The 10,611-nt window shown below is 40.2% G+C and overlaps 2 protein-coding genes across 5 annotated transcripts in view; both read right to left on the bottom strand.

Moving 5' to 3' along the window:
• Positions 1-10,611, bottom strand: part of LOC109918871 (flap endonuclease GEN homolog 1) — a 96,776-nt gene that overhangs the window by 49,827 nt on the left and 36,338 nt on the right. The window lies entirely within an intron of this gene.
• The window catches only part of LOC109918831 (ankyrin repeat domain-containing protein 66), a 28,202-nt gene that overhangs the window by 16,596 nt on the left and 995 nt on the right, over positions 1-10,611 (bottom strand). The window contains exon 2 of the mRNA XM_048596594.1: positions 8,797-8,893. Coding sequence (XP_048452551.1) covers positions 8,797-8,893 — 97 coding nt within the window. The remainder of the gene's footprint in view (positions 1-8,796; positions 8,894-10,611) is intronic.

The following is a 10,611-nucleotide window of genomic DNA, read 5'->3' as shown; positions in this document are numbered from 1 at the left end:
GGGTCTAGGCCCGAAACGTCAGCTTTCCTGCTCCTCTGATGCTGCTTGGCCTGCTGTGTTCATCCAGCTCTACACCTTGTTATCTTACCAAAGCTTACTGTTTTGTTTGCACAGTAACTTGTACCATTCTTTACCACTAGAATTCTGGAAGTTCACTTATTTACAATTGACTCATTTCTAATTGAACTTGAATTATTTCAGCTTACCTCCCAATAAGTACTGAAATGAACACAGCACAAAATTAACAGCAATTAATATTTCAAACTGGTATTTAGGCAAAAAGAAATAGAACTGATACCAGTCACCACAAAAAGTAAGTTTATAACAAAAAATAATTAATATGAAAGGTATCTATTAACTTACAAGGAAAGACTGACAAAAAAGTTCTACATGATGTGATAAAAACAGCATTATTGTTGTTCAACTAAAAATAAGCGTTTCTATTCTTAACCTGTAAGGGCCAATGTAAAATTCTCCAGTTTTTTGAGGGTGTGACTTTGCAAAAGTTGCTTTTTCACTGGTCTCTGCTCCTCTCTCTGTCTGCAATTGTTATAAACAGACATTGTAAATCAACATGTTCAGGAAGCTGCAACTGCTGTACTGTACCAGATGGTTCCTGTGAGTTACTCGCAGCAGTATACTTTATTCCAGCATTGCATTCAGAACAAACGGTGTTGCATGTAGCCACTAATGTAAATAGCTGATTGTTCAACATGGTGATGCTCGGAAGTGCAGACAATGTATTGATCCAAAACATAACCAAAGGTAATTCTTAACCTTCAAAGTGTGGAATTATTCTTATGCAATGAGACTACTTCATACATCTGGAAAAGGTTTTGGTAAACATAAAGGTAACATTCAATAATATGGCGCAGGAAGGAGCAAAATTAAGATGATAAGTCATATGGTGCATTTTTGCATAAATAACATTTAAAGTTACAGAATGGAAAAGGTCTGAATGCAGGACACAGCTTTTTTATTCCCCAGAAGAATGTACAGTTTTGCAAACCTAAATGAAGGACAGAATAAACTTGCTAATATAAGTTTCAAAACTTCAGTAGCTATGTTTGATATGGTGAAGGAATTTTCTGCCCTCCTTCATGGCATTATTAGAGGCATTATGGGAACCATTCAGTTAGTCAAGAGGGTGACTGCTGAGCATTTCATCTCAATTGCGGGGCAAGTGTCATGGACCATTTCCACTCTGCTGCGGTTGAAACCCACAAGTGGACAACTGATAACTACATAAAGGGTTTATCCTGCTGCTGGTATTATGTCAGTTGCAGGAGGGGCCTTCTTGTGGTGCAGTGGTAGTGTCCCTAATCCTGGACTAGGAGGCCCGGGTTCAAGTCCCACCTGTTCCAGAGGTGTGTAATAACATTTCTGAATAGGCTGATTAGAAAAGTAGGTTAAATAAAGAAAAATTATATTTAAGTCAGTCTCAGGTAGGCACGACATGCAAGCCTGTGTTGCCGATGGTATGTATGGAGGGCAGGGCAAGGGAGGAGGGGATTGCAAATATGGCAAATCACTGGAACTCCGTACAGTCATGGAGATCCAGGGTCAGGCAGCACCACCCTCTCAGATGTATCCAACCAGACCAAAGCCATTTCTGTATGCAAGGGATACAGAATCTGTGACAGCTGAGATTTGTGTCTGACATTCTCCTCTAGTCACAGGTTGTTTCTTCTAGCCATTACTCACTTGTTGCCCGAGTTGTTTGAGATCCTGGGCCTCCAGGGGATGTCTTTCCTGTAGCTGCCAAGGCACCCCGTGCTGTGTAAAAGATCCACCTGCCAATTGGAGTTCTGGCAGCTCTCAGTAGGTGGGACCTCCACTCCCACAGCCCTATGCCAGGGAAAGCCCCACTGCTGGCCTTTCCACTATCTGACTGCCTTGTGGTTCAGCAGTTTTTCCTCCAGAGGAGACTATGTGGGTCTCCCACTGGCCATGACGGTGGGCAAGTCCTCTTCTCCACAAGATTCTGCCCAATGAAGCCACACATTTTCTCTCCAAGTTAATTAAAGGGAAAATAACTATTTCATCCAATGCTTTATCTACAAGTTGAAAAATAAACAAAGATATTTATTTTCTAATATTGTCTCTTGACTGCAACTGTAAATCTACTCAATCTCTTTATTGGTTTATGATGAAATAAACAAAGATCTCAAATTAGATGCTTCAATCCTTAATGGTGACCCTCATACTCTAATTATGAATAGATTCCTTTTCTCACCCTTAAGATAATAGCCATATTACATTCAAATAACCATATTTTTAAAACTGCAACATCAGAAAGTTCAACAAAGAAACTGTTGCGAGGTAAGAGTTTTAACAGCATGGAAAAAGGCTCTTCAGCCTATCCTATCCACGCTGGTCATCAAACATCCATCTACTCTAATGCCATTTTCCAGCACTTGGACCATAGCTTTGTATGCTATGGCATTTACTCAACACCTCTCTGGGTGAGAAAAAAAAACTGTCCTCAAAGCTCCACTAAACCACTTGCTCCTTATCTTAAAGCGCTGTCCCCTAGTTATTGATCCTTCTACAATTGCTCCCCACCTATGCCCTCCATAACTTTTTACACCAAAAGCAGATCCACCCTCAGTCTTTTCTGCTCTAAAGAAAATTACCCCAGTCTATCCAGGCTCTCTTCATCGCTGAATTGCTCCAGCCCAGCCAACATCCAGGTGAAACTCCCTTGCAACCTCTAGTGCAATCACATCCTTGTGAAATATTAATGTGAGTTACTTGTTCCATAACTTCATAGCTGAATGCAGTAACTGATTCCTTGTGATGGATGAAAGAAGATTGGTTTTGAGTCTGTTCTCAAACTGAAATATTTGTTTATGATAGACTAAGTTATTGGAATTTCTAGAAGATTATATCACTACAGAACTGAAAGCCCAAGTCGGTTAACAATGACAGACTTCATACTTTGTGTTTTTCTAAATGTATTGACTGAAAGATCATAAGAAACTGCAATATGCTCAACTCCCGATGTGTTCACACAAGGTTCCTCGACATACCTGTCCCTAATATGGTATGCATGAGATCATTCTAGCAGAATCACTACTAACACACTGAGTGAAGAGAAGCTTATTTTAAATTTCAACAATGCGACCACCATGAAGGTAAGACAGATCTCCGTCAAGTAAAACACTGCAGATGATGAAGAACATTCCCCATGTGGGCTGTACTCTCATCATGACAATCTGGTAGTTGGTACTGGAATAAAATCCATATTCTCACTGGACGCATTTCCTGTGGTTATCTACGAATATAGTTCACTGAGGAAGGAAACACACAGAATTTTAAGCATTTGGTTGGGTGGAAGCCAAAATGATCTTTAGCACTGCACCATCTGTTGGCTGAGTCTGAGGATTTCTTAACTAGTTGAAGCATATTACATCTCACCTACAAGTCGCATTCCAAGTAGAACATACTTAAGGTTTGCAACTTTTTTTTAAGAATTAAGTAATAAATATAAAAACTGTTTGATCTCCCTCATGTAAAATCAGTTAAGTCTTGTCAAATTGGGTTGCATAAGAGAACCAGGTTACTAACAGTATTTAGCAAGCTGATATTTAGATCATGTTTTCTTCTAGTCTTTGGAAACACATCATATTCAATAAGATTGTTTTAGAGTCACCACACGGATTATTTTAACCAAAGGGAAACATGCATTAAATTGACACGAAGAAGATCAGCTTGTTTGAAAGCCTGGATTTAAGATCACAATTTTGGTCCCAATTGTCAAGAACCATAATTTGAACTTTCCTGGATGTATTAAGCCAGAAACCTTCATGTTTAGCTCTCAAGTGCTGATTAGATGCCAGTTCATGAGCAGTATACATGTATTCCTCACACAAACATCCACTGCTTTGCCTGGCATGTTGCAGTATCACATTAGTGGACACAGCACACACAGTTTTCATATGCACATTAGGGACATAGCCAAGAAGATCAAAGGACGAGCGTGTTTACATGCGTGTGGAAGGATGCAAGTTCATCCTGCTGGGCCTGTCTCAGAAAACCAGCAGGTGCTGCCCTGCCAGGGCCAGTCTCCACCTCCTACTTCTTATCCAGATCTAGAGGAATCTTTAGGAGCAAGCAGTTGCCATGAGTCAGCATTCTTTTCTTGGGTGACTTCTGTAAGAAAGATAGAAGATAGAAGCAAAAGTAGACCATTTGACCCCTTGAGTATGCTTTGCCATTCAATTTGATTATGGTTGATCATCAAGCTCAATACCCTAATCCCCCCTCTCCAACATCCCTTGATCTCTTTAGCCGCAACAGCTATAGCTATCTCCCCTTGAAAACACAATGTTTTGGCTTCAACCATTTTCTGTGGGAGAAAATTCCACAGACTCACCACTTTTTGGGTGCAGAAATTGCTCTTCATCTCAGTCCTAAAAGGTTGACCTTAAACTGTGACCCCTGGTTCTGGACTCCCCCACCGTCGTGAACATTCTCCTGCATCTAACTTGTCTAGTCCTATTAGAATTTTATAGTTTATGAGATCCCCTCATTTTTCTGAACTCTAGTGAATACAATTCTGACCGACTCAATCTCTCCTTATACATCAGTCCTGCCATCCCAGGAATTAATTTGGTAAACCTTCATTGCATTCCTCTTTTAGCAAGAGCATCCTTCCTCAGATAAGGAGACTAAAACTGCATACAATATTCCAGATTGGCCTCACCAATGCCCTGTATAATTGTGGCAAAATATCTTTCTTCCTGTACTCCAATCCTTTTGCTATGAAGGCCAACACAATTTGCCTTCTTTGGGGCCTGCTATATCTGCGTGGTTACTTTCAGCAAATGGTGTACAAGACACCTCGGTCTCATTGTACACTACCCTGTCTCAATTCGCAGCTATTCAAATAACAATCTGCCTTCCTAATTTTGCTACCGAAGTGGATAATCTCACATTTATCCACACTATACTGCATCTGTCATGCATTTGCTCACTCACTCAGCCTGTCCAAATCAAACTGCAACATTTCTGCATCCTCCTCACAGCTCACCCTTCCAACCAGCTTTGTGTTATCTGCAAATTTCGAGACATTTAGTGCCCTCATCTAAACCTTTAACATATATTGTGAATAGTTGAGGTCCTTTTACTGATCTCTGCCTACCATTCAGAAAAAGACCCAAGTCTTCCTACTCTTTGCTTTCTGTCTGCTAACCAATTTGTACCCATCTCAAGACAGTAACCCCAAACCATGAGCTTTAATTTTACACATCAGTGTAGGTATCCAGTGAGATTGAATAGAGCAGCACTTGTTTTTTTTTTAGGTGAAGTCCTCTGAGGAATTTCCGAATGACTTTGCAAAAATGTCAGTGAAATGATGAGAAAGTGTTCCAGAAAGCCTTCCTTTATATTTATATTCTTTGAGGACATTACTTGCATGGTGGACAATGGGGAACCTGTGGATGTGGTGTATCTGGATTTCCAGAAGGCATTTGACAAGGTGCCACACCAAAGGCTGCTACATAAGATAAAGTTGCACAGTATTAGAGGTAATGTATTGGCATGGATAGAGGATTGGTTGACCAGTAGAAAGCAAAGAGTAGGGGTAAATGGGTGTTTTTCTGGTTGGCGGTCAGTGGCTAGTGGTGTGCCTCAGGGATCAGTGCTGGGACCGCAATTGTTTACAATTTACATAGATGATTAGGAGTTGGGGACTAAGTGTGGTGTGTCAAAATTTGCAGATGACACTAAGGTGAGTGATAGAGCAAAGTGTGCAGAAGACACTGGAAATCTGCTGAGGGATATAGATAGTTTAAGTGAGTGGGCAAAGGTCTAGCAGATGGAGTACAATGTTGATAAGTGTGAGGTCATCCATTTTGGTAGGAATAACAGCAAAATGGACTATGCTTTAAATGGTAAAAAATTGCAGCACGCTGCTGTGCAAAGGGACTTGGGTGTTCTTGTGCATGAATCGCTAAAAGTAGGATTGCAGATGCAGGAGGTAATTAAAAAGGCAAATGGAATTTTGTCTGTCATTGCTAGAGGGATGGAGTTTAAAAACAGGGAGGCTATGCTGCAGCTGTATAGGGTCCTGGTGAGGCCACACCTGGAGTACTGTATGCAGTTTTGGTCTCCTTACTTGAGAAGAGATATACTAGCACTGGAGGGGGTGCAGAGGAGATTCACTCGGTTGATTCCAGAGTTGAGAGGGTTGGATTATGAGGAGAGACTGAGTAGACTGGGATTATATTCGTGGAATTCAGAAGAATGAGGGGAAATCTTATAGAAACATATAAGATTATGAAGGGAATAGATAAGGTGGAGGCAGGTAGGTTGTTTCCGCTAGCAGGTGAAACTAGGACTAGAGGGCATTGCCTCAAAATAAAGGGAAGCAGATGTAGGACTAGGTCAGGAGGAACTTCTTCACCCAAAGGGTTGTGAATCTGTGGAATTCCCTGCCCAGTGAAGCGGTTGAAGCCACCTCACTGAATGTTTTTAAGGCAAGGCTAGATAAATTTTTGAACAGTAAAGGAATTAAGGGTTATGGTGAGTGGGTGGGTAAGTGGAGCTGAGTCTCGAAAAGATCAGCCATGATCTTATTAAATGGCGGGGCAGGCTCGAGGGGCCAGATGGCCTACTCCTGCTCCTAGTTCTTATGTTCTTATGTTCTTATTTCTGGTGTGCCGCTTCGGCAGCAATGAGCATAATGTGGCAAGTATCCTTTTAAAGAGCACTTGAAGCTGACATCAAGCAGGTTTACTTCCAAACAGCTGCTCGCTGTTAGAAGAGGATCTAAGCAGATGTACTAGCCAGCAAAATGCCAAGGAGCCTTTTCAATTGGCACCAGCAGGCAATTTAACTGACAAATCAGATATTTAGCAAGCTTCTGGCTTCAACTCCTTTACCAAGATTGTATTTAATGTGGAGGTAAAAGCAAATTTCATCCTAAAACCTTGCCTTTACTACCTTGCAAGTTCTTTAACACCTGAAGGTGCTGTTATAACATTTTCTACAAACCACCTCAAGAGAATGTTATAGCGATGTGTGATTGGAACACACTCCATAACATATTTTGTCCCTTCCCATTCATTAAGAATAGTTTATCAAAGTAGGATTGAACACTTCCTGTAGTTGGAACAGGAGTTAAACTGATAAAGACTGAATGTGGTTGGTTATTTTCATGGCAATGTCCAGAGAGGTGTGAAGCAAGGGAGATAAACAAATCACTGCGAGGCAATAACAGCCCTATACGATGATGCTTATGTAGACTTGCCCTAGCATTCTTCTAGTATTGGCAACATTGCAATCCCAGGATCCCAGTGAACAGCATTTAATCTTTACTACAGTTCTAAAGCACACTCCTGTAATCCCTTCCCATGTGTTGATAAAACTTATACCTTTTATTAAGTTATTCCACATGTTCACAAGGGAATTATCTTCTCCCAAATTATTACACAACATATGGAGTCAGTCCTCTACATATTGATGGTATTCAAAACAAGTAAAAGGAGAAGTATAAAACACATGGAACAAGATTCAGACAGAGGTGGTGATCAAACTTGCTGAATGCAATGCATAGACCCCTCAGAGTCGCACATTTAAGACACAGCTGAGGAGGAATTTCTTCTCTCAGAGGGAAGTGAATCGGTGGAATTCTTTACCGCAGGGAACTGTTGAGGTTGGGTCATTTAGTATATTCAAGGCTTAAATTGACAGATTTTTAATCAGTAAGGGAATCAGGGCTGTGGCACATGGCAGCAAAGTGGAGTTGTGGCTTATCAGTTCAGCCATGTTCTCCATGAATGGTGGAGTAGACTCAATGGGCTGATTGGCCCACTTCTGCTCCTATTTCTTATGGTCTACTGCTGAGCCAGCAGGTGCAGGGCTCAAACCTCAATCCATCCAGTCACAGACAAGGGATAATATCTATCCTTAATATACTATCCATTACTTGTGGTTTTTCACTGCCAAACCCACCTCTGGGAAAAAGGGGCAGGATGGTTCCAACAAATCATGAGGCTGAAAATCTTGCTCCAGCTCTGAATTTTGAGTTAACATTCAACACAAGATTTGGGTCCAATAGGTGATGGTGGGATCCCTCATGGCGTGAACTGTCGGAACCCATAAAACCCTCCCACTCTGATGGTTATAGTTCCTATAGCTACCTTACACCATTCTCCGAGTCAGCAATGTGAAGATCTAACAGCAACAGTCACATGTTTATTGCATAGGTTGAAGAGAAAATCTGACTCATGAATGCATTTTATGTCCTTCAGAAGCTGAGAATGTCAAGTTTGTTTTTCTTTATCTTTTACTAGGTTACTCAGCATCTTAATTACTGTGCTTTTGGATGTTTCCTGATAATGATTTGCAGATTTTAAAAAATGAAGTAGTGCATAATGTGGTACATTACGATATTTTTCCAGTCGGGGATTAGATATGTGAATAATCCAATGATAAATGAGTACAAGTTTTACTTCTCAAATGGATTTAATTGCATAGACCCGTCTGAGGGTTGTGATAATATAGATAAAGTAAATAGTTATGGCCTTGGAGATGATAAGGCAGTCATGACAAAAGAAGAAAGGGATGATATAAATGACTTTATTATGCTTTTAAACAGCAGTCTCACTTTTGTGGCAAACAGTGTTATGTTGCAGTAAAAATCCGACAAGCCTGTTTTGTTGCACTGCTCAATACTCAGAGATTGGCTGTCAAATTCTATGAAAGCAAATTCAGGTAAACATGACTAATTGTCATGATCTTTTAAAGAATACTTTCACATCCCAGTTCTACTCTTCCCTTTAACCGTACTTGGGCTGTCACTGTTTAGGTCCTGTTGGCCCAAGTACAGCAAAAAGTTATTTGCGGCCACATGCATGTTGCAGTTTGACCTCAGCTCTGTTGCCTCCTAGAAAATGTCAACCAAACAAAAATTAATTCCTAGAAAAATTAATTGGAGTAGGCAGTGCACAAAGTTATTTTGCTATCTTCATTGAATCATATTCATGAATTGAAAATTATGAAGAATGCATGCCTGAGTTCCTGATGCTTTTTTTCAGAAGACAATTCACTTTTCCTGGAGTGCAAAAGACAAGCAAAATTCTACAGATGCTGGAGATCTGAAATTAAAATAAAAGTGCTGAGGAATCTCAGCAAGTCTGGCAGTATTTTAGGACAGAGAAGCACAGTTACAATTTCAAGTCCAACATGGCTCTTCTTCAGAACCCACTGCCAAACTGCAAGTTGGCTGATATGCAGCATGTCCATCACAGCAGGTTCCACATTTGATCTCAATGGCCTTGCTATACTTTCAGTGAACTCCTGACTAGGCTCAAAGAGCATAAATCTCCACGGACTCATGACATCTTACCAAGGTTACAAAGTGAGATTGAGAAAATAATCCAAAAAGAGTGCTGATAGTCACCATTGTGGAGTCCATGATGAATGTAACAATTCCCATAAAGACTAATAATTTATAAAAAGATTCCAACTTTCCATTACTAGTTGAAAGACAAGCTACCACACTGTAAAACTGTTACCATAACAAATGACCAAAAAAAAACGACTGACTAAATATTGTTCCTTTTGTAATATACTTTATAATACCAACAAGAACATTCCACTTTACAGTTATCATACAATGCACTTCCCCACAGAATTACAATCCTTACAACAAATAGCCCACAGCTTCCAATGGGTTCCTATATCCCAATTTTGCTCATAGTATCTTCAAGTGACTGTCTCCAAGCTGTTCTCAGTGTTTGGAGTGTTTTTTTAAATCCACTCCCAGCAATACAGCCCATTCCGCTCATTCTTCTTCCCCTAGCCGTGCAAGGATCGATCATCCAGAGTCCTTAAATTTGTTGCAGGACATTTCTCTTTGGCTACAGACTGTCTCTCACATCTATCTGTGACAGGTCATAGATCCAAGAAGGTTCCTCTCTGCTAACCATACAGAACTGCTGCCTGATTGATACTTACTGTGGGGAAGCCCGTAGCGTGATATCACAAATAGCTTTCTCTACCCACTTTCCCCTGGCAACACCAAATACATTAACGTTGTATCTAGTTAAAATATGCCACTTATCTATTCTTAATCCCAACTCCTTTTAATTTTAGAAGTAAATGGTCAGTTTATAGTACCACGGTTTACAACCTGACAGCAACAGTCTAGACATTGTAAATTCAGACTGCTGTCATTGTCTCCAAGCCTAAATACCATTCATCTTCTTCTCAGTAAATCAATACAAGCATTTCTTTGATCTCTAACAATTAAATCACCCAAACACGCCACAGAACAGGCCATAAAGTTGCAGAAAGGGGAAGGTCCGCATAATGAACCTCCTTGACCATTTTGATGTGATTTTCCTGATGGACCTTAGAAGTCAATGGACTTCCAGAAAATTTTCAACAAATCTCTACAATCTTACAGCATACAAAACTTTGACGTAGTTAAGGCATTTGAAAGGAATAAGGAGTCATAAAGTTGTATGAAAGTCATAAGTAGGTAGTGAGAGTTAGGAACTGAAGAATTCCAGACTTCCTGCTTGGCTTTTTGAGAAGATCACAACTTATCTGTATTCAAACTTAAATTCATCCATCTTATCTCTATATCCTTTAATACTA

Source organism: Rhincodon typus, chromosome 5, assembly GCF_021869965.1.
Source record: "Rhincodon typus isolate 14 chromosome 5, sRhiTyp1.1, whole genome shotgun sequence".
NCBI lineage: Eukaryota > Metazoa > Chordata > Chondrichthyes > Orectolobiformes > Rhincodontidae > Rhincodon > Rhincodon typus.
The sequence above is the reverse complement of the archived record's forward strand: the minus strand, read 5'-3'. Positions and strand labels throughout refer to the sequence as shown.